At 47.6% G+C, this 22,898-nt stretch overlaps 1 protein-coding gene across 4 annotated transcripts in view; it reads left to right on the top strand.

Annotated features, from left to right (window-relative positions):
- NOS1 (nitric oxide synthase 1) overlaps positions 1 to 22,898 on the top strand; it is a 163,376-nt gene that overhangs the window by 108,487 nt on the left and 31,991 nt on the right. For 3 of the 4 annotated variants that reach the window (XM_033097858.1, XM_033097859.1, XM_033097857.1), the window contains exons 4-17: positions 663 to 791; positions 2,102 to 2,247; positions 3,651 to 3,813; positions 4,620 to 4,711; positions 7,738 to 7,879; positions 10,171 to 10,310; positions 11,538 to 11,712; positions 14,760 to 14,861; positions 16,300 to 16,494; positions 16,930 to 17,015; positions 19,653 to 19,797; positions 20,803 to 20,907; positions 21,478 to 21,536; positions 22,535 to 22,636. In XM_033097858.1, the coding sequence (XP_032953749.1) occupies positions 663 to 791; positions 2,102 to 2,247; positions 3,651 to 3,813; positions 4,620 to 4,711; positions 7,738 to 7,879; positions 10,171 to 10,310; positions 11,538 to 11,712; positions 14,760 to 14,861; positions 16,300 to 16,494; positions 16,930 to 17,015; positions 19,653 to 19,797; positions 20,803 to 20,907; positions 21,478 to 21,536; positions 22,535 to 22,636 (1,781 nt within the window). The remainder of the gene's footprint in view (positions 1 to 662; positions 792 to 2,101; positions 2,248 to 3,650; positions 3,814 to 4,619; positions 4,712 to 7,737; positions 7,880 to 10,170; positions 10,311 to 11,537; positions 11,713 to 14,759; positions 14,862 to 16,299; positions 16,495 to 16,929; positions 17,016 to 19,652; positions 19,798 to 20,802; positions 20,908 to 21,477; positions 21,537 to 22,534; positions 22,637 to 22,898) is intronic. The other variant, XM_033097860.1, reaches the window with a different exon arrangement.

Genomic DNA, 22,898 nt, shown 5'->3' with positions numbered 1-22,898 from the left:
GAAGTAAAGCTGAAGAGAAGTGGAGGACTGAAAGTGTTCAAGCCCGAGGGAACAGAACATGCAAAGGTCCTGAGGCAGGGACACACCTGGCATTTTTGAGAGACAGAAACCTGAAATTTGGGGAAAACGTTCTATGCTTCCAACCTTTCTGTTATAGTAATTTAACCTTCTGTTTTGCCAGTACTTGCTAGAAATGGTGAGTTTGAGCTGTAGCAGGGAGGGCCAGAATTCCAAGTAACTTGACCCTTCATCCGCAGGTTTGAGTCCTCAGCCCTGGGAGCTGTTGCTATTCAGAGAGGCGAATGGTGTCCTTTAGTCATGTATTCATTCCATAAACATTCATGGAGTCCCTACTATGTGCCAGACCCTGTGCTAGGCAGCTGAGACACCTCCCCCCCCCCGCCCCGAGTTCCTGACACCACTCCCAGCATAGAACCCGAAAGGCTCTTCCACGGCGCCTCCTCCTGCATAGGTGGAGGAATCAGACCCCCAGCCACCTTGCACGTGTCAACCAGGGAGAGTCAGAGCCTTCTCTCTGTGAACACAGTTTGGAACTCGGAGCAGATTCCAGGAAGACCAGCGCCTCTCCCCGCCCCACTAGCGACGATTTTCCAGTGTCCTCCAGACCCAGCCTAATGTCCCATCTTCATTCTCTCCTCCAGCCCCCTGCCTCAGGAAAACAGTCGCCCCCAAAGAATGGCAGCCCTTCCAAGTGCCCCCGCTTCCTCAAGGTCAAGAACTGGGAGACTGACGTAGTTCTCACGGACACTCTCCACCTGAAGAGCACGTTGGTGAGTGTCTCAGGAGGGTATAGACCAGGATTTCTCCATCTCAGCACTATCCACGTGTGGAGCCAAATAATTCTTTGTTGGGGGGACTGTCCTGTGCATTAAAGGACGTTTAGCATCATCCCTGGCTTGTACCCACCGCATGTCAGTAGCCCACCTGAAGTTGTGACAACCACAAATGTCTCCAGATATTGCCAGCTGTCCCCTCGGTGGGAAATTCACCTCCCGGTTTGACAACTACTGTTGGACACTTAGTCACTCGTGTAAATACTTCTATTTGTGTACCTTGAACCAAAAAGAATCTAAGGGGTGTTGCCGGTTCTGAATACATTGTCTCTCACAGTCTGGCCACTGATGGAGTATTGAGCAAACTCTTCCTTACTTTCACAGTGTGTCCTCTAAATTTTTATATCATATTTTGAACAGTCGACAATGTATTGCTTTCCGTTTTTGTTAAAAATGGGCCTCACGGAGGCACGCCGTATCAGTTAGCTATTGTAGTGGAACAAACTGCCCCCAGATTTGATGGCTTCAAACAGCAACCACTTACTCTTTCAAAAGTCCACGGATTGGCTGGGTGGTCCGGCCCATCTCAGTTGACCTCATGTATCTGCAGTGATCTGAGCAGTCAGCTAAGGGTAGGCCGTTAGCAGTCAGCTAAGGGTGGCCCTGGCTGGGATACCTCAACTCTGTTCCACGTGGTTCCCCATCCTGCGGCAAGGCAGCCTGACCTTGTTCACGTGGTGTTTGCAGGATTCTAAGAGAATGAGCAGAAGCATACGCGATCTCTTGAGGGCTAAGCTCTAAATCAGCCAAGTGTGAGCTCTACCACATTCTACTGGCCAAACCATCCCAGATTCAAGGGGTGCGGGAATAAATGCCACTTCATGATGGAGAGTTGCTGTAAAGTCAATTTGCAAAAGGTGTGAATCCAGGGAAGGGAAGAATTGGGGCTATTGTTTGCGATCAAAGTACCATAGATGTGTTCAAACAAGTTACTGTAGCCACTCTTCTAACTCCTTGTTCAGCGTGGGATGAGACAATATTCTGGCATACAGTACCAGTGGTTCAGTCACAAAGCCGCTCTTCCCCCAGGTGAGTCAAGCAAACACTTTCAGAACCTTAAAATGCCGCTTCGCATCCCCTACTTTGGCAAATGGCCACCTCCAACAAGGATTTGAAGCTGGTATTGAGCAATCCGCTTTAGGGCAAAGCCCCTGTAAACCACGAACATCAGATTCAGGTCTGCAGCCCCAAACCTGCCACACTTGGGTAGAACCAAGTGATAGCCCAAATATCTGTTTTCCCTCCAGGAAACGGGATGCAGCGAGCATATCTGTATGGGCTCCATCATGCATGCTTCTCAGCAAGTGCGAAGGCCTGAAGACGTCCGCACAAAAGAACAGCTCTTCCCTCTTGCCAAAGAGTTTATTGATCAGTACTACTCGTCAATTAAAAGGCAAGTTTATATTGACTCGGGATAAGTTACTAAGTACTGGGGACAAAGACGTCTGCTCCAGTTTTGCAGACAATTGAACCAAGGCGTAAGCATTGGTTCTGCCTGCCATATATAAAGGTTGAAAACTGGTGGCCCAAGGGCCAAATCTGACCCCCCACAATGTTTTTGTTTGGCCTCCAAAGTGTTGTTTAAATTGGAAACATTTCAAGTAACTCCACGCCTAGGTATGTACCCTAAAGAAACTCTCACCCTGGTTCACAAGAAGGCATGCATAAAAATATTCACTGAACAACAGAGTAAGAGGGAAGGGTGCTGGTAAAAGAGGGTAAAAGGGATCAAATATATGGGGATGGAAGGAGAACTGACTCTGGGTGGTTAGCACACAACGTGATACATAGATGATGTTTTATAGAATTATACACTTGAAACCTATGTAATTTTACTAACCATTGTCACCCCAATAAATTTAATTTAAAAAAATGTTCATTGAACCATTGTTATAATAGGAAAAAAATTTAAATTAAAGAACAAACTGGAAACCACCACAACTCCATTGACAGGAGAATCTGTAAATAAGATGTGGTATTTTCTGCCCTGGAATATTATACAGCTGTGAAAAATGAATGGGTTCGAATTCTGCATGTTCACGGGAATGATGCTGAAAAATAACTTTGAGCAGAAGAAAGAAAGGACAAGTTGTAAAAGGATACATTGAGGACATCACCATTTATATAAAAGTTTTAAGCATGCAGCATAATACTGTCCATGATTTAGGGGATATATACCCATGTGGCAAAAGTATAAGTAAAAGCATGAGAATGGTAAGTGCCATATTCAAAATAGCAATCACTTCTGGGAAGAAAGTAGGCTATGAAGGGAAAGTCGTCCCCAGGGAACTATAATATTATTTCTTAGTTATTTATTATTTCTTAGGCTCCGGTGTTCATTATATTATATTATTCTCTATACCATTTTGAAAGCCTGAAATTTTTCATAATATTATTTTTAACTTTCGAAAATTAAATTCATTGCCATCATTTAAAATTAGAAGCACTTTCTTTAAAAATCAGATTTCCAATTTCTTTTGAAAGAAGATCTGGCAGCACTAGGCCCCCATGCCTATCAGGCGACAACTGGCTGAAGCCGAGTTGTGACTTGTCCCCTTTGGACCAGGCATGGGCTCACCTGTTTGCCGCAGTCCCCACTCAGCCAGTTCAGTCACGGCTCGGCCTTGGTGGGCATTTGAATTTGCAGTCTCTGCTTTATGCTTGAACTACTGTGTCCGGAAATCAGCCCGGGCTTTCTATGGCTTCTGGCCTCCTGTAATAGCAGCTCACACTTTCCACCAACCTCTAATTTTGGAGAGAAGGTGATATTCCCGTGTCCCTTCCTTCCTCACTCAGATTTGGCTCCAAAGCCCACATGGAGAGGCTAGAAGAGGTGAACAAAGAGATTGAAACCACCAGCACCTACCAGCTCAAAGACACGGAGCTCATCTATGGAGCTAAGCACGCCTGGCGGAATGCCTCCCGCTGTGTTGGCAGGATCCAGTGGTCCAAGCTGCAGGTGGGTAGTGAGGCTCAGATACTTGGACAGTCCCTTTGGTGGAGGGGGTGATGAGAGGGGTGAGCTTTAAAAAACCTCAGCTTCTACCAAGAGCACCTGGAGTCCATGATGAACTACCAGACGGTGGCCATGGGGTCCCAAATTCTCAGATTATGAGCAAATCTGGTTTAGATTAGGCTGGTGCAATAGTAATTGCGGTTTTTGCAATTATTTTTAACCTTTTGAACTGCAATTACTTTTGCACTAACCTAACAGGTATGTCTCATTTAGCCAACAGTGTTTTGGTTTTTTTCTTTTTCTTTCTGTCTTTTTTTAATGAATTTGCATGTCTCTTGGTAGGGCTTACACGCTCCAGTTTATTGCAGACCCTACCACTCCCTTTTGTTTTACACCTGCTCTCTTTGCTTCTGTGGATTATCTGCCTGCTCCCTGAAAACATCAGATCCTGTGCCCCCTGGCCTGACTTTTTTCTGTGGGGAATCGTTTCAAGGTGGAAGTAGATGAGTTACCAAGCTCATTTGTTTGATTTTTGCTTTAGTTTTTTTAATCCCTAATAACCCAACAGGAACTATAACCGGCCTAGGAAAAGTCTCTCCTTTACTCTCCACTCCTTTCCCATATCACTTACACTCCACGCCTATGCCTATGGGGAGGGGATTTCTCCTGGTTTGGTGGAGTAGTGAGCATCTCACTATACAGTGGGGCCCCGATGGCATGCGCTCTGGCCTCTCTTCAGTGGGAAGCGGCCCCTGGGGAGCGAAGAAGGGATGGAGGAGGCCCCCAATCCCACAATGCACCTCTTCCAGGTGTTCGATGCCCGAGACTGCACCACGGCCCACGGCATGTTCAACTATATTTGCAACCATATCAAGTATGCTACCAACAAAGGGAACCTCAGGTGAGCTGACCCGCTTGGGGGAGGGGAGTCTCATGTCACCCTTGGGTCTGAAAATGCTCCCCTTCTCCTCTCCGGGAGATGCACCAAGCTGGGAGAGACGGCCTGGCATCCTTGTTCCACCCTCTGTGTTCCATCTCTTCTGGGAGAAACACACTCCTGTGTGGGTTACAAAGCTACAACCACCAAAATCGCATTCAACCCACAGTTCATTATCACCCATGGAGGGGGCAGGATGTTTCTCATTCCCAGGAATCGGAGAAATCCCATTGCCAGCGGTGACCGGCTTTTACCAGCTCCTGCTCTGCTGCCTGGAGCCACCTCTGAATCCCCGCTCCGTGTAAAAGGCAGTTCCTCTTCCCGTTGCTGTGGGGACCGCTCCTTCAGGTTCCACCACGCCAGGCCACACTTTGGATTCCTTTGGCCCCCTCCAAAGAACAAAGCCACCCAGCAGCAAAGCCAAAGGAGGATGGCACCGGTGTGAGCTGGTGGCTTTCCACACTGGCAGGCCGCAGCTGAGAGAGGAGCAGCTGCAAAGGAACAGCTGGGGCCCCCGCAGACAGGCGGCTGCAGTCCTTCATCCTGCTCACTCAGCCCTGTGCTGGCATCTGTGCCCAGCTCCCAAGGACCAGCCCCGTCTCCAGGCTGCACTGAGCTCATCCCCAAATGCTTGTTAGCATTTCGCATGGGTTTTCTTGCATGTATCTCTTCCTTGAGGAGGCGACAGTGTTTGCCAGCTGAGCCTACCAGTAAGGAAAGTGTCTGGAATCAAAGCTCCGGGCCTACACAGGGAATCACTACAGCGAACCTTAAACAACACTGGATTCAACTGCCCGGGACTCACTTATAGGCAGATTTTTTTTTCCCCCCAAGAAACGCAGTAGATGTGTTTTCTCTTCCTTGTGATCTTCTTAATAATACTTTCTCTTCTCTAGCTTACTTTATTGCAAGAATACAGCATGGAACACATATAACATACAAAACACGTTGATTGACCGTTTATATTATTGGTAAAGCTTCCAGTCAAGTAGGCTATCAGTAGTTAAGTTTTGGAGGAGTCACAAGTTAGACGTGGATTTTCACCTGCACCAGGGGTCAGTACCCCCAAACCCTGCATCCTTCAAGCGTTAACTGTATATCTTTGTCCTAAAAGACCTCACCCCTTAGGAAACATCCTGCATACCTTGAGGAGGACAGAAGGGCCAGGTAAAGGTGTTGCCCTCAAGGATTCTGTGGGCCATTCTGGTCGTTTTCAAATGTTGTTGTGACCAGGTGATATTGGGGTGGGGAGGAGGCTCATGGGCAATGAACCTCCACTTTTATCAGTTACCCACTGGGGACTAGGAAGATAAGATCTTCTATTAAATAAAAGAGTGAGGTGATTCTTTTTTTAAAACGTTTTAAACCACACACCAGACACTGTGAGAGGCCATGAGAGAATATATACCGTGTATAGAAATAATCTAAACAGAGGAGAGGAAGGCAGGCAAGAGAGAGGCGAGAGAGAAAAAGAGAGAGAGAGAGAGAATTTAAACAGGGCAGGTCATTCCACCTGCCGTTCAATGAGATTATGCGTAGGAGATGCACGTAGGAGACGAGAGAGGCATAAATGTGTTAGATTTCTGCCGTTGGTTTCGCTTCCTGCGCACGTAGGAAGCGTCCCACCCCGCTGTGTGTGATTCTGGTGTTTCTAAACATACTTTTAAAATATATATATTACACAAACATTCTTTATCTGGTGCCCAACCAAAGAAACAGCAATGTGTTTTGCTGCTGGAGGGAAAATCAATGGTTTGACTCATTCTGTATCCATCCCAAATATGGAGACATTACTCAGATTTTTAAGAGCACCTCTGGTTCTGTGTGACTTTCACCTTGAGCCCCATTCTAGACTCACCCCTGAACTATTAAGTGCAGTATTGTCCTGGGTAGACTGTAAGACCTAAATGTGCTCAGAGAAAAAGACCTTGAGAACTAGATGAGGAGACAGGGGGTGCTCTGTGGGGAAGGTGGATTCCAGTCAGGCCTTGCATGTGGATGCATGAGCGCAGAGGGGAGTTTCAGCCCAGGGGGCAGCAAGGCAAAGTTCCAGGGGCAGGATGTGTATGGGGGAAGATCTATGAGCCACGGGCTGGACCCACATGTGACCTCCATGCTGACACACGCTAGGATCGTGTCTCTCATAGCCTGGGATTCCGTCCACTGCTGGGATTGATGAGTCCATGTGGCAGGAGCTCCCGGAATGAGATAACATTGAGCCACATCATGAAAAAGCCGTTCTCCTTTCAATTCTTTGGAATCCTTCTGATGATGCCAAGGAGAAAGTCTCCGTTTGGTGCTTAACCGTCATGAACGCCTTTCTGACACTGCTGATCTCCTTTGAACAAAAAGAGAGCAGGGCTCCAGCGAGGTGCCTCCTTCAGGCAACGTCTTTCTACAACTTAATAACGGTGTGTGGTCTCGTAGTGGCCGACTTCGGTCGGCGAGGCCAGTGGTGATCTATAGTTTTAAAGTAAATAAATACGAATACATATGGAAGTTGATTCCTTTTTAGTTGTAAGTCTCTATAGACTTTGGTGTCGTATGGGGAGCGGCGGCGGAGGGGAGGGGGTCCGAATTGGGCAAGAATTAATGGTAGTCATGATGTTAGGGGAAAGAACAGGACTACAAATTGATGGTGCATTCTTAAAGGGAAGCAGCATCCCTGGAGATGACCTGTTGCCAAACTCCCTGGAAAACTAGCCCAAGTCAAGATGGGTTAAAAGTCCCATCGGAGAAGCACTCGCCTTCCTTCAGCAAGCGGACGTGGGGCCTCCCGTCCTCCACCCTTCCTCAGACCAGTGGTCCCAGGGAGGCACAGGGCAAGGTCCCTCTCTTCCAACACCTGCTCCATGGCCCTGGGGACCTTGGCTCAGGTGTAATCCCACCTGAGCTTCATGCCATCGTTGGCTTGGGCAACACCTTCCCCAGTGTGTCCCCAAAGTGCAAGACCTGCCCTGACACCAGGTGTCCTCCTCTCTCTACCACAGGTCTGCCATCACCATATTTCCCCAGAGGATTGACAGCAGGCGTGATTTCCGAGTCTGGAACTCCCAGCTCATTCGCTATGCTGGCTACAAGCAGCCCGACGGCTCCATCCTGGGGGATCCAGCCAGTGTGGAATTGACAGAGGTACATGCCCCGACCCTGCCCGCCCCCCCGGGCTCTCATCCCTCCAAACCGTCTTTATCTACAGACTTTTCTTAGTTTAATGGTGTCGTCACAGGGAAAGCAACAAATGGGATGCATTTTATTCTTCCCCAGGTCTCCTTTTCCTGTTGGCTGCCCCCAGTCTAGCTGGTTCTTTTACAGCTGGTCATTTGGTCATTTTCATGCCATTACCTTGTCCGACCCTCATGATGGGAACCATTGCTCCATTTCACAAATGGGTAGACTGAGACTCACCAAGGCCAAATGAGTTATCCAAGGCTATACCTGAACAGAGGGAAAGCTAGAAGTACAGATCTACTGCCTCTCACCTGGAGGAGAGAAGCTGACATGTGGAAGCTATGTCTGACATCCACCTTTTCTGAGTTGGTTAATATGTCAGACTCATATCATTTAGTCATTCATTCATTTGTTCATACAACCCTTCTACCCACCAACCCATCTTTGGGTGGGCCGGACTCTCTGTGGTATCAGCACCACCACAATTGCTGGCAGCCCAAGTTAATTCCTAAAAGCCACCAGGAACGTGAGCAGCACCATCCAAGACTCCTTCCAGGTGGTGCAGACAGGTAGCACAGCTCAGCATGGCAGCTCACAGCATTTATGCCCATGAGAAACAACACAGGCAGACCCCCTGCCTGCAGTGATCTCAGGCACACAGACCTGGTACCCCCTTTTGTTGATCATCCACTCAGCTACGGCTGGACATCATTTTTGTCCCTTCCTCAAACACCCCTCTAACTTTACCCCAGTACCTCCCCCAGGATGGAGCTGGCATGGCAAGGGCGATTCCATTCCCTCAGTCGCTGCGGACTTTATTTGCATGTGCCTTTCTTATTGAAATGTTGTTATCCTGAGGAGGGGGCTATCACCAGGGCAACCAGGAGTCACACCTGTGCTATTTTAGACTCAGCCAGACTCTCTGTTCCACTTGGCTGAGCGCTAACTGTATACTTGGCTGACCTTGTCCTCATGGCCACCAGAACATGAAAGCCCCAGCTTCCTCCTCTCCTTCTGTCTCCAGAAGCCTCACTGACAGGACATGTTCTCCTAAGCCCATAAGTTCATGCTTCCTCTTTCTACTAACACAGCAGAAAGGATCAACCAACATAACCATATAACGGTGTCTTTTGAAACGCTCTCACTCTGCTCTAGCCAATATGGCAGCCTCTGGCCACGTGTGGCTAGCGAGCACTTGAAATGTGGTGAGTCCAAATTGAGACAAGGGTAAGTGTAAAATACATACCAGATCTCCCAGACAGAGAACAAAAAAAAAGGGAGTGGAAAATATCTCATTAGTGGTTTATTTTAATTACATATTGAAAGAATAATATTGTGGATAATATTGGGCATATCTATAATATTTATTAATAAATTAATGTATTGGATTAATAAATATATTTAATTTATGTTAAATATATTAATATTAATAACATTGGATAATTTATCATTAATAAGTTAATGGTGATATTTAATACATTTAATGACATTTTATATATTTTATGTATTTGTTAGATTAATAAGTATATTACACATTTAATTTTAATTTCAAATATATCAAAATGTGTTGATATTAATATTTAATACAGTGTTGATAAATTAATATTAGTATCACTATAATTAATATAAGTATGATGACTACTAATTTAATAATTCCATATTATTGAAATTAAAATATATATTTTTAAATGAATATATGATTAACATTATTTTCATCTGTTTGGTCTTTTTAAAACTTTTTAAAATGTGGCCTCTAGAAAATTTTAAATTATTTGTGTGGTTCGCTTTCTATTTCGATTGGACAGTTGCTCTAACAGATGCGTTTTATTCACTAATTCTAATAGATCCGTCCTCATCAAATTCAGTAGATTTTCTTCATATCTCAGGGCACCCAATGCAAACACTGCCAGGCGAGCACCTACTGTGTGCCAGGCCCTGTGTGTGAAGGCGCTGCCAATGAGGCAACAGGCAGATGCACCCTTTGCCCTTCAGGGGTTCCCAGTGGGCAGGGAAGACCCAGAAACCAAAAGTAGGTGCAGTGCTGGGGGACAGGTTTGCCCTCTGTTCTGTGGGAGCACGAGAGGTGTGGTACTAGTTACGTGGCGATATCAGGGAGAACTTGATAAAGGAGGCCGCTTGGACCAGAGCCTCTGGAAGAAGGGGTTGCCAGCTGGCTTGACCTGGGGTCTTTGCCGCTCCCCATGACCATCGTGTTTGGAGGGCCTGGTGGCCTGACCTGGCCGGTCTGGTTGCAGATCTGCATACAGCAAGGTTGGAAACCCCCGAGAGGCCGCTTCGATGTCCTGCCACTCCTGCTCCAGGCCAACGGCAATGACCCTGAGCTCTTCCAGATTCCTCCAGAGCTGGTGTTGGAAGTGCCCATCAGGCACCCCAAGTAAGCGGGACTAGCATGGAGTGGGTGAGGCTGAATGGATTTGCCAGTGCCCTCTCTGCTCATCCCAATATTCCCCTGGCTCTCTTTCCAGCCTAGACATAGGCAGAAAGGGGGTCTCGGTTCCAATTCCCACCATGGGGCCTGGGCTGACTGGGCCCCCCAAGAACTCCTTCTTGAAGAGCCTGGGGACTGCCATCTTTTTTGTATTATAATCTCCTAACTCAATCCCTTCCTAAGCATTTAACCAGGACCTGCTTTTTTTCCAGCCCTAAGGGTTGGACGAGCAGAAGTACCTACTGTCTTGTTGTGCACACAAATTTTTACATAACTTGATTTGGGTCAAGTCCTAAAGGAATTTGGAACCAGGAAGGAGCTGTAAGGATTGGGGCCAGCCACACAAGCAGAATTTACACTGTAAAAGTGAAAGAAATCCACAATGGGGCACTGGCCTGGAGGGCAAAATTGAAGCAGGTGCCAAAAAACTCAGTAATCGAGATTAAATAATATTTTAATGCAATATTTTTTTTGAAAAAATGAAAAATAATTTTAAAAAATCTATGATGCACCATATATCACAATTTTAAATAAAGACAGGATCCAGATCAGGGCTGGGATTAGAATGAGGCAAGCCAGGTGAGTCATGCAAGAGTACAAGGTGGGATCTTGTCTTTCTTTAAAGTTTTAATATTATCCAAATAACCACTTAATTCCAATAAAGTGGTGCAATAGAAATTTTATGGTGCTTAGAGGCATGCAGTCACCGGACCCAACCCAGACAGGTCATCCGGGAAGACTTCCCAGACTCAATACCATTTTAGTCGAGAATTAAACTGTAGGTAAGACCTGGAAAGATACAGAAGGAAGAGAGAAACTCCCAGGAGGAAGGAACTGCCATGCAAAGGTCCTGAGGTAGGAAGGACCTCACTTTCTCCTGGACTAACTTTCAGAGTGTGTTTGGAAGATAAACAGGAGCCCAAGGCAGTGGTTCCCAGACCTGGATATCCATCCACATCACCTGGGAAATGTGAAGAATACTTCTTCTCAGGTCCCAGCTCTGGAACCTGTGATACTACAGGTCTGAAGCAGAGCCCAGGAATTGGGTTCTGATATAGTCAGTCCCATTCAGTCGCTGGCATTTCAGCATCCCCAGACTAAGAGTATCTCACCCATGTGTCCACCTATGAGACTTCTGCCCCACAGTGAGCTGGGCTATGTTGCTCTTCGCAGGTTCGAGTGGTTCAAGGACCTGGGGCTAAAGTGGTATGGCCTCCCCGCTGTGGCCAACATGCTTTTGGAGATTGGCGGCCTGGAGTTCAGCGCCTGTCCCTTCAGTGGCTGGTACATGGGCACAGAGATTGGTGTCCGCGACTACTGTGACAACTCTCGGTACAACATCCTAGAGGTGAGGTCCTTCCTTAGTCACCATGGCAGGAAAACACAAGGCAGAGGAGGTGGGCTCAGCAGTCCTTTCCCACAGCCGAGCTTTGGGGTTAAAAAGAACCTGCCATGCCAGTGAAGGCCCTGGCCATTCCAGAGACGTCCTTGACCCTAATAGTTAATGTACTGTGGGGGAGGCACTGCTCAAAGCACTTTGCGTGTGTTAACATGCTCTTTTAATCCTCACCACAACTTTCAGATATGAAAATCCCCCTTTCACAGATAAGGAAACCGGGGCCTTTTGGAAGGATGAAATGACAAGTTCAAGGTCATGCCCCTAGCAAGCAAATGGCAGAGCTGTGATGCAGACCCATTCTGGCTTTATGGCCCTACTTCATAACCATTCTGCTACACTGCCTCTCAGTGTCAAACTCTGTTAGAAGGGTGTGAGAATGACCCATGAACTTGGGACATTTTTTGTCTGCTTTCTGAAAACCAAGGGAGGAGGGTTGGCAGTGGGTCCATGTCCATTTCTCCATGGAGGGTCTGTTTTCCTCCTGGGCTGAGTCATCCTTATCTACTAAAAAGTGCTGGGGTGGACTGCTTCCTGGAACTCCACTTGGATGAAAGCATCGGGATTGCTCTGGTTTTGTCAGCAAATGTTGTTCCTAATAACGGTCTGCAGTAGTTGGCCTTGTTTCAAAATAGGGCACAGAGAAACAGAGACGTTGAGCGCTGGGCCGATGTCACACAGTAAATAAGGGACAGAGTCAAGATTAGGACTGCGAACCAAGCATTGGGCTTATGTTGTGAAAATCCATGGATGTGCACGTGGATAGACCTTGAGGGCATTATGCTAATTGAGCTAAGTCAGACACAGAAGGACAAGTACTGTCTGATCTCACTTATATGTAGAATCTAAAAGAGCCGAACTCGTAAAAACAGAAGGGAATGGTGGTCACCGCCAGGGGCTGCGGGATGGGGGCGGGGAGGAGAATTGGGGAGATGTTGTTTAAGTCCCGCAGATAAGTAAGTTCTGGAGGTCTAATACACAGCACCGGGACTGGAATCAGCAATACTGTGTGAGAACGTCAGAGCTGCTGAGAGACGACATCTTCCTTGTTCTCACCACAAAAAAGAAATCAGTGCTATGTGACGTGACAGAAGGGTTAACTAATGCTCCAGTGGCAACCTTATTACAATATGTAAATGTAGCAAACCAACACCTTAAACTTGTACACCTGAAACTTACACAATGTTATGTGTCAATTATGTCTCAATTTCTAAAAAATTCCGTAGGTGTTAGCCTGGAAAACAGAAGCCAAGGTCCCCCCTTGCGATACACTGGAATTACCTAGAGAGTTTTATGGTGCCCACGTCCCACTCCCCAGGATTCAGATGTAATCGCTCCAGGGTGGGGCCTAGGCTTCAGCATTCTCCCAAGCTCCCTAGAAGATTCCACTCAGCAGCCGCTGAGCTGTCCAAACTTCTGGCAGGAAAGGAAAAAACATGTTTTATAGATGTGGCTACAGTCTCACATTTGGGGATTATTTTTAAGTCCTATAAGGTTTTTGGATTTTTGCTGCAACGAATTTCTATTCTTTGGACTAAAGTAATGCTGTAGACGTAACAATTATAACATGATGGGCTATACCAACTCTCCTCTTTTATAAAATAACTCAAGTTTTATGTGTATTTATGTAAAGCAGCAAATGTCTCACTTTCTGCACTTGTGTCACTGTGAAGACCCCAGGCAGAACCTAATGCCTTAGCCTCAAAAAGCGAGTTTAATAATAAGTCTGCTTTCCTGGTCTCTGCTTCCACTCCGATTGCAAAGAGTCACTGGGTAACTTAAAGGAGACTGTCTCCCACCCAGGCCCTCCAATTCCAGCTGCCATTATGTACAAATGTTGACAGCTGGGGGTCGGAAGCGATTTGCCCAAAGCTGAGAAATTGTCACATTCTAGCCCCATAATGAGACCTGGGTTCCCACAAGTGACTAGAATTGACAGAGCAAGTGAAAAAGCAAGGCTCCAATTACTGAATTTGCTATTAGGTCTTCCCCACGCCTGACATCAGCTCCTACTTCAGCTTGAGCTGTAACATAAATGTCAGGGGTTGTTTTTCCCAAGTATTAATAATTTCGCCAAAGGAGTCAGCTGGTTGGAGAGCAGCTCCCAGGTCTTGGGCAGTACGTGTCTTCCTGGGGCTCCAGCTCCGAGGCCACCTGGCTCTATGGACTTTGAGCAAATCCAGTCACCCCACTGAGTCTCCATTTCTTCCTCTGTCAGATGGAGTCAGGCAGGTGTCCCCATGAGCTCAAAACATTCGTGGTCTAGATTACAAGTAGCAGCCACTGCAGGGGTGGAGCAGGTTGGGAGGGGAGCTTTTCATCCTAGAAAGCAGATGATGTCACTCCCAGACTCACACCTCTGCTTAAAACCCCACAAAGACACTTCTTGTCACCCTTGGAATAAATAAAATCCTGGCTCTTGGACACATCCTTCCCGGTCCTGCATGATCCACTCCTGCTCTTCTCTCTCACCAACTCCCCTGGCTCACCACCCTCTATATACACTGGCCTTTGTGAGTCTCAGATGGTGCAAGCCCCAACTCCCAGTCAGGGGCTTTCAAGGCTATCTCTCTGCCTAGAACCTACCCTCCCTCCATCTGTAAATGTCTTGCTTCTCCTCCTCCTCTCAGTCTCATTAGTGTGCCACCTCTCCAGGGGGCCTTCCCTGACTCTCCTGGTTCCATTATTCCTGCCCTCCTATCCTTCCTCATCCCATTTCCTTGTCTTATTTTCTTCCTAAGAATTAGCACTGATCACAATCTTAACTCTCTTCCCCACTGGAAGGTATACTCAATAATAAAAGAGTTGACCAAGTCTCTCTAGTTTCCTGCGACCAGTAGGAAAAATCCATAAAAATCTCTGTAGAACGAATGAGTTCATCAGTTCGCCAAAGAGTTGATTCACGGATGCACTGAGAAATTCACTGGTGGCACTAGCTAGCCCACCCCTCTTTAGTTGGAGGTGCTCCCGCCTGTGAGTCTGTTTCCTTCCCCTTTCAGGAAGTGGCCAAGAAGATGAACTTGGACATGAGGAAGACATCCTCCCTGTGGAAGGACCAGGCACTGGTGGAGATCAACATTGCAGTTCTCTACAGCTTCCAGGTAGCACCAGGGTCCAGGCTGTCCAGCCTCGGAGGGAAACTAAACCTTTCAGAGCCTTGAAGCAGAAGGTCAAGATTCCTACCTGCCAGGAGCTGCCTGTAGGGGGCTCTGTCCACCAGTGAGGTCTACATCCGGTTATGCATGCTTTCCTCTCCATTGTGGATCTTGGGTGGGGACCATTTGAGGAAGAGATGAATAGATGGGGGAAGGGGTGACTTGTCGCTTATGATGTTTTGGAATTAAGATGGCAGGTATCCTGTGTCTTGCCCCCTTTCGGGGACTCAGACTACTGCTTAACAGACAAATCCTCATGGTCATTATCAGAAGCATAAGAGCACCCAATGTACGTGTCCCCATGGTAAATGGTATTATAGTAGGATGGCTATAAAATTTATCATTGAGAGCCAAAGAGGGACACCACTCATAATTGTGTTGGGACAATGGGCAGAAGCCAGGATTCTCCTGGGCAAACCAGGAGACCCACAGAATAGAACTCATGCTCTATGATTGAGACCCGCTCTGTCCTCTGGGGGCTGCCCGTCTGAGAAGCTGGATCCTCACCCATGTACATGGAAGCCACACACGGACAGTAGAACGAACATATCCAGTCATGGGCAGACGTGAATATAAACCATAGGTCTCCACGTCAGGAGTAGGGAGAATGGGTACACTGAGGAATATCGCAGGGAAAAGACAAGTTGAGATGGGGTCTGGGGAGAGAACTCGCCGCTCCCCGGCCCCGCCGCCACTTCCCTCTCAGTCATGGAGGAATGAGGTTTCAGTTGTTGAAAATGATGGAGCGTGGTTTGGTTAACGGGTATGAAGACTGAGGAGCCATACCAGCGGGGGTGAGGGTGAGATGAGTGATTGGAAAAGAAAAGTGCAGGAAGGAGGCAACGGTTTGGGGGCAGAGTGCTGCTTGGGTACCATCTGACTTCCAACCGGCTGGATTACCTGGACAGGCAGTCCATTCACCTCTGCTGTGACTTACTTGTTTTAATTTTTAAACCTTTATTACTTAAAAATGTGCTTTTAAGAGGATTCCGTCTCACCGCCATAAATGGAGAGCCAATATCAGTTGCCATAAACAGAAGAGAATTGTAGATTTAAATAAACAAACAAGCACACAGAATAACAAAACAACATCGTTAAATTCTCACTAGAGAAGAGAGAGGTTCCTCTTTCTTGTTAAACTAAAGAGCGGGGTGGGGGAGAGGGACGTGGGCAAGAGAAGTGTTAAAGATACATTAGCACCCCACGGAGACTGTCTCCTGGATATACTCACAAGGATGGAAAGAGAAATGCAGAGAAGCATTTGACACTGACTGAAATCATCTCCAGGACCACCGTTTGGGAAACGCTGCTCTGTGGGGGAGGGAGTCCTGAAATACCCCAGCGTCTCTTCCCTTCTGACTCCTTGTCCCCTCTCCACCCACAGAGTGACAAAGTGACCATTGTTGACCACCACTCTGCCACCGAGTCTTTCATTAAGCACATGGAGAATGAGTACCGCTGCCGGGGGGGCTGCCCTGCCGACTGGGTGTGGATTGTGCCCCCCATGTCTGGCAGCATCACCCCCGTCTTTCATCAGGAGATGCTCAACTACCGGCTCACCCCCTCCTTCGAATACCAGGTCCTGCCCCCCCCCCCGCCTGCCTTTGCACTAAGTCTTCAATATCCTGCCTGTGTTATGCTTCGAGCATGTCTCCATTCAGCCTAGCCCTTGGGACAGGCAAGGGCTCAATCGCCATGCTTGGCTCATGGCTACCATACAGGACAGCACAACTCTAGAAGAAAGATGAATGGAGATGAAATGAGTAGTCTGGGGTCCCGAGGAAAGTGTTGGAGAGGGACTGACGGCTGAGGGGGAAGGTCTATCAGGACAGTGCAGGGAGGCTGGACCAGCCACTCTGTGCCAGGACCCCTGTGGTCACCACCAGCAGAATCACTCCCTTCAAGGGCTGAGGGTTGGGCATGGCTGGGCAGCCACAAGTGTGCAGGTGTCCCGAGCATCTCCCAAGAGGAGCCAAAGTCCCTCAGTGCAATGACCACGGTCCTCTCTTCCCAGCCTGACCCTTGGAACACCCATGTCTGGAAAGGGACCAACGGGACCCCCACAAAGAGGAGAGCCATCGGCTTCAAGAAGCTGGCAGAGTAAGTCTCCTGATGTAGGTGGAGGGAAGCATGTGCCGCCAAAACTCACAGAGCCCCAGAAAAGGAGGCCGGGCTGACGGACGTGCCTCTGACCTCTTCTGTGATAGGATTTCTCTATTTTCTCTTGACTTCCTCATGCCTTTTTTGCCTCAGAGTGTGAGATGTGAATGCCACGACAACACTTCTCCTTCCCAGTTTTACTTTCCTCAACCCAGTTTCATAAGTTCTTATCCTGGAGGCAGTGGTGTGTCAGTAAACCAGCTTTCCTAATAATAAGAAGGTTAAGAGTAGTAGTAATAATTGTAACATTTGCCAATTTCCATGGTGTAAATACTCCCACTGTGACCAATTTCAAGCTACCAACAGGAAGTTCCTGAACCCATAGTAGAGAGGAGCTGGCATGAACTGGCTCCAACCACCACTGCCTAGAGAGTGCTCTTGTCCAGGACTGAACTCTAATTTCACTGCTTCATTCATTCATTCATTCATTCACTCATTTATTCATTCATTATTTTTCCAACAAATGAATACTGAGTTCCAGGCACTGTGCTACTCTCCAGGAAGGCCCTCATGAGCCAGATAAATATGGCCCCTGCCCTCATGAAGCTCACAGCCATTCATCTGTCAAAGAATCACACATTATAGTAAACACTGCGAGTGCCGTCGAGGAACGATTCATGGTGCCATAAAGCAGATTTAACTGAGTTTGGGAGGTCAGAGAGGGCTTCCTGCAGGAGATGACAATTGAGCTGAAGAATAAGATGAATAAGACAACTGGGAAAATAAGGGAGGGAAGGGGGTTTATGGGCCAAAGCTGAAGAGTTAACCGAAGAGTTAAGTGTCCTGAATAACGCATGGCCAGCCAAGAGACCAGCTGACAAGTGGGGCGGAGCCAACTGAGACATTGAATGTGGAATGTGGAAGCCAGCCTTCTCCTAAAGAAAGAGCTCCACAGATCTACTCTGAGACTTCTCTGTTTGGAGGTAACGTTTTTTCAGAGGAGCTACCGTGTTCCCCCGAAAATAAGACCTAGCCGGACAATCAGCTCTAATGCATCTTTTGGAGCAAAAATTAATATAAGACCTGGTATTATATTATATTATGTTATATTATATTATATTATATTATATTATATTATATTATATTATATTATATTATATTAAACCGGGTCTTATAGTTAAATAAGACCCGGTCTTATATTAATTTTTGCTCCAAAAGATACATTAGAGCTGATTGTCCAGCTAGATTTTATTTTCGGGGAAACAGAGTAGGTATGCACTGAGCTTCTAATTCTTTTTCTTCGGTGCCCTTGGTGCAGAATTCTCTGTATGGTACCCAGTTGTGTAAAAGGTGCCATCCACGCCACTGACCCCAGAAGCAAGACAGGGTAGGTCTTCCAGGAACTCAAACCTAGGTCCTGCCTCCATTAATATGGCCCGAGCATCTCTCTTCCTCCCTCTGCTTCCACCTACCCTCATTTTCCAGCGCAGCAAGGACACATCAGCAGCCATTCTTTCACGAAGGAGAGAATTACAAATATTCTCTGGGGGGGCAGCCTTTGGCTTTGTTCAGTTCATCTGTCACTGAGGGAAGAAGGAAGGGAGAAATCTAAAACATTAATTGCACTATTAAATTTGGGGTAGAAACAATGGGAGTTAATTATAGCTGCTTTGCTATTCTCCAATCATTCAAAGGGAACCCTGCAGGCACCTTTTATTCTGCTGTTTCTCCCCCTTAGCCAGAGTGCGCCTGTAGCTTGGGTGGTTCCCCTGAGTCTAAAACAGGATGAATTTACCACCAGTAATCCCCAGGTGGGAGTAATTAGCCGTTTGTCTACGGTGAGATTCCTGGTTAGAACAGGGACGTTTGTTCAGAAGGTGAGCACAGGCCTTCCTGAGCCCCTGACCTGTGGGCCACCCCCATGCCCTCACGGATGGGGAGGAAGAAACACGGGCTGGTTCTGAATGCTCAGGTTCGCTAGAAAGAGCCTGGACTTGACATTTAAATTCCCCAAGGCAGCATCTTTCAAATTCATTCTCCCTTTTGTATGTATTTAGTACCTATTAGGTACCAGGCTCTATGCAAGCCCCTGGATATGCATGGCTGACTAAACCAGACCTCCTTTTTCATTTGTGGATCAATAAACCTCTAAAATCCCTTTGACCTCAATACCTGGTGGCTTATTCATGATTCGTTTCTCGCTCTGGCTGTCCCCCGCCCCAGGACATCTGCTGGTTCATAGCAACATTCTCTATGTTTTCCAGTTCCTATAACAATGTCTGGCACACAGTAGTTAGGCACTCAACACACATTGAATGAATGAATGAATGAATGAATGAGCAAATGAATGAATCATTATCTTTTGGGGACAATACTTGGCAAAGCAAGGATCGATCAAGTAACCACCGAATAAAACTAACCAACCGTTTTAGCTCAGGACTAGTTTCTCGGGAGGGATTTAATAAAGAGTAAAGGGGTGTCTTTCAACATGGCACCTAAGCTCAGCCTCCGAGTGTCCCTGAGCCGTGACAGATCAGAAGAGTAAGTTCTCTCCTAGTATATTTCATGGATCGTGGTTCGTGCCCAAAAGTCCCAACCTAATATTTCCCGTTTTCCTTTCTATCCTCTTTCTCCCAGAGCCGTCAAGTTCTCGGCCAAGCTAATGGGGCAGGCCATGGCTAAGAGGGTCAAGGCAACCATCCTGTATGCTACAGAGACAGGCAAATCGCAGGCCTACGCCAAAACCCTGTGTGAGATCTTCAAACACGCCTTTGATGCCAAGGTGGGTAGGGGGGCAGTGCCAGGTCTCCAGCCCCTCGTGGCAAATAAAGTTGGGAGGGGAGAGAGGGAAGTCAACAGAGAAGAACCCTTTCAGAAGGGATGAAAGCACACCCCAAGTTGCCCTTCAGCTCACACTACGCGCATTTGCATAGATTTCAGGGGGCGGTGATGCCCCTCTCTCTATGAATCCTCCAGGAGCCCAGGAATCACTAAAAGAAACCCTCATCTCTAGAGCAAAATGTTAGAGGGTTTCATGGAAATCAATTCTGGAGTCAGTTTGAGAAGCTCTACGTTACATACAGGTCAGTGGGTTTCTTTGCTGCAGGACTTCTCAGAACCTTTAACCTGCAAGTATGTGTTATAATCTCCAAAAGAGGAGGCGAGCGAATATAAATGTTTCCCAAGCATGTTTGTTCATGGCTCACTTATTTTCAAGGTGCATCTCAGGACAGTGGGCTTCCGTAGAACCCCCTTTGAGAAATATTGCTCAAGTGATGCTAAGATATAGGGCAACAATCTTTCCCTAAAGCAGGTATCTCAGACTTATTTGGTCCAGGTCCTCCTAACCGCTGGAAGGAGGATTAGAAAGGGGGCTGAGGAGGTGGTCAGATCCAGCCAGCCCGGTCATGCCCAGCCTAGATGTGGTCAAGAAGATTCCAGGATCACTTGGTTATAAGAAGCTCAAGGGTCACACACAGAATCTGTCTTTACTGGCAGCCAATCCCTTGCACCCTTACCCCAGGTTCTCGATGTCCCTTCAGGCCGCAGTGACCACAGAAAGGTCCCCCACTACCAAAAAGCTTTCAGTTCAGCCCACTTGCACCCATTGAAATAGTGACACCCAGAACTCTTGGTTCCCCCACCAAAGGAGATGGCTCAAGATGCCTCATCGTTTTCCTCTCTCTCTCTGTCCTTCTCCTTCCCCCATCGTGATTGTTCTCGTCCATCTCCTGTCTCTCCTCGTCACCTTCTTCCTTCCTCCCCACTCCACCATTCTCCCACCCAGGTGATGTCCATGGAGGAGTATGACATTGTGCATCTGGAGCATGAAACTCTGGTCCTGGTGGTCACCAGCACCTTTGGCAACGGAGATCCCCCTGAGAACGGGGAGGTGAGATCAGTGATCCCCTGTGCTGGCATGTGTTTCCATCAGCGGGAAGGAGAAGGGATAGCAGTGACCTGCTATTCAGTAGCAAATCCTCCCGGAGCCTCAAAGCCAGTGCCTTCCATTTGGATCCAAGTTCTGCAAAGGTTGGACAATTCCAGGTCCGCCACCTCTTGGTGTCCACTGACGAGGGACAATTCCAGGTCCCTAGTGAACATGTTGTCACCTGAGTGAGCTACTTCTTTAGAATAGATGCTCCAACCAAACGCTTGGTGTCCCCTGTTCCAGATGACAGAAGTGAGGACAAATACTTTCATAAAGAGAAAGCCACAAAGGGGATTTGTGTGCTGGGATGAGGGAGTTCACACCCGCAGTCCTTTCAACAGCTGGCCCTTCCCTGGGCAGCGGCAGCTCCAGCGTGGCTGCCCAGCCCGAGCCCCTGACCCTCTGTGACTCCCTGGTCCCCAAGCATCGGCTCCTCTGTCACCAGCCAGGACCCCAGACCCTCAGTGCTCGACCCTATTCTACCGTCAGTCATACACGCTTCACATTTCATTCTTCTCTGTTGACCTCCAGAAATTCGGCTGTGCTTTGATGGAAATGAGGCACCCTAACTCTGTGCAAGAGGAAAGGAAGTAAGTGAATCATCCTCCTGTGTCACATGATACTCTGGGGCGGGGGAGGAGGGGAAATGACTGAAAATCGTCTTTTTGGCACCTGGGGTTCACATCTGGGTTCTAGATGGGTGGCGGTTGTGACCCGAAGTCCATTTGTGACTGACTTTACTGGGTGGGTGTCTGTGCCCCACTGGACCTGATAGTTTGGTCTCTGACTAGAAGGTTTTGGCTTGGTCACGTCACAATCCTGTGCCTCAGTTTCTTTTTCCATCAAATAGAGTTCATTAGACCTGCTTGAACTTTCTCACTTGTAAGAATGAAGTTAGAAAATAGATGTCCGTGTCCTGGGAAAAGCGAGGAGCAATGAAGTATTGGTTCTATTCTCCCGTCTTTGGGAACCTACATCCAGAATCAGTGAAAGGAGCTGCTTTCCCTGGAACTTTTCCGTCTGATGCTCGCGATGGAGTTGCGGCTATTGTGGAGTTGCATTCAAAAGAAGGCAAAAAAAAAAAAAGGCTGTAGTCAAAAGATGTTTATGGTGGAATTGCATCTAACATAGGATTGGGTTCTAAAAGTGTTTCACAAGATGAAACACACCTGTAATCAAAATTACCCTTGAAAAGCCCTTAAATCCCCCACAAAGTAGAGAGCATATGGCACGTGCCTGCCGAGCTGCCTTTCAATGAGGCCAGCGCAGCATTTCCTCTACAATGGAGCAAACCCCTGTGTCTTCTCCATTTGAGCATCAGTGTCTTACGTAGCTGGCTGGTGGTTAGAGGCTGTGTGGTGCAGAAAAATCCCTCTTGGTTTTCTTTTAGCCAAGCACATGTTGCCAAACTCATATACGTTTCGTATCTGGGGATCGCTGAGTCCCTCGTGGTCAGCCCTCATTCTGTGGTCAGCTCCAGCACTCACTCTCCCTGCCCCTCTCTTTCCCACCCCATCAGTGGCCTCCAGCAGGTTCCCCTCACCCCTCCTTCAGGGAGAGATAGGGCACCAACCGTTCTCCCCTCTAGGTACCCGGAACCCTTGCGTTTCTTTCCCCGTAAAGGGTCTCCCCACCCCCGAGGTAACACAGAAGTCCGAAATCTGGCTACAGCCCGTGACAGCCAGCACAGGTAGAGCGTGTGTGTGTGCATGTGTGTGTGTGTGTGTGCACATGTGTGGGTGCAGTTGTGCGTGTGCATGGAGATGTGTATGTACATGTGCGTGCATGCATGCCCAATGCCAGAACAGCCAAGGCTCCATCCGGGTCTGAAAGAGACCTGAGTTCTAACGCAGGCGATGCCACTAACTCACTAAGCAACCTTGAGCAAGTCCTTTGATGTATCTGGGCCTCAGTCTTTTTCATCTGCCAAATGGGGAGAAACTCTCTCTGCC

Source organism: Rhinolophus ferrumequinum, chromosome 25 (genome assembly GCF_004115265.2).
Source record: "Rhinolophus ferrumequinum isolate MPI-CBG mRhiFer1 chromosome 25, mRhiFer1_v1.p, whole genome shotgun sequence".
NCBI classification, from domain to species: Eukaryota; Metazoa; Chordata; class Mammalia; order Chiroptera; family Rhinolophidae; genus Rhinolophus; species Rhinolophus ferrumequinum.
The sequence above is the reverse complement of the archived record's forward strand: the minus strand, read 5'-3'. Positions and strand labels throughout refer to the sequence as shown.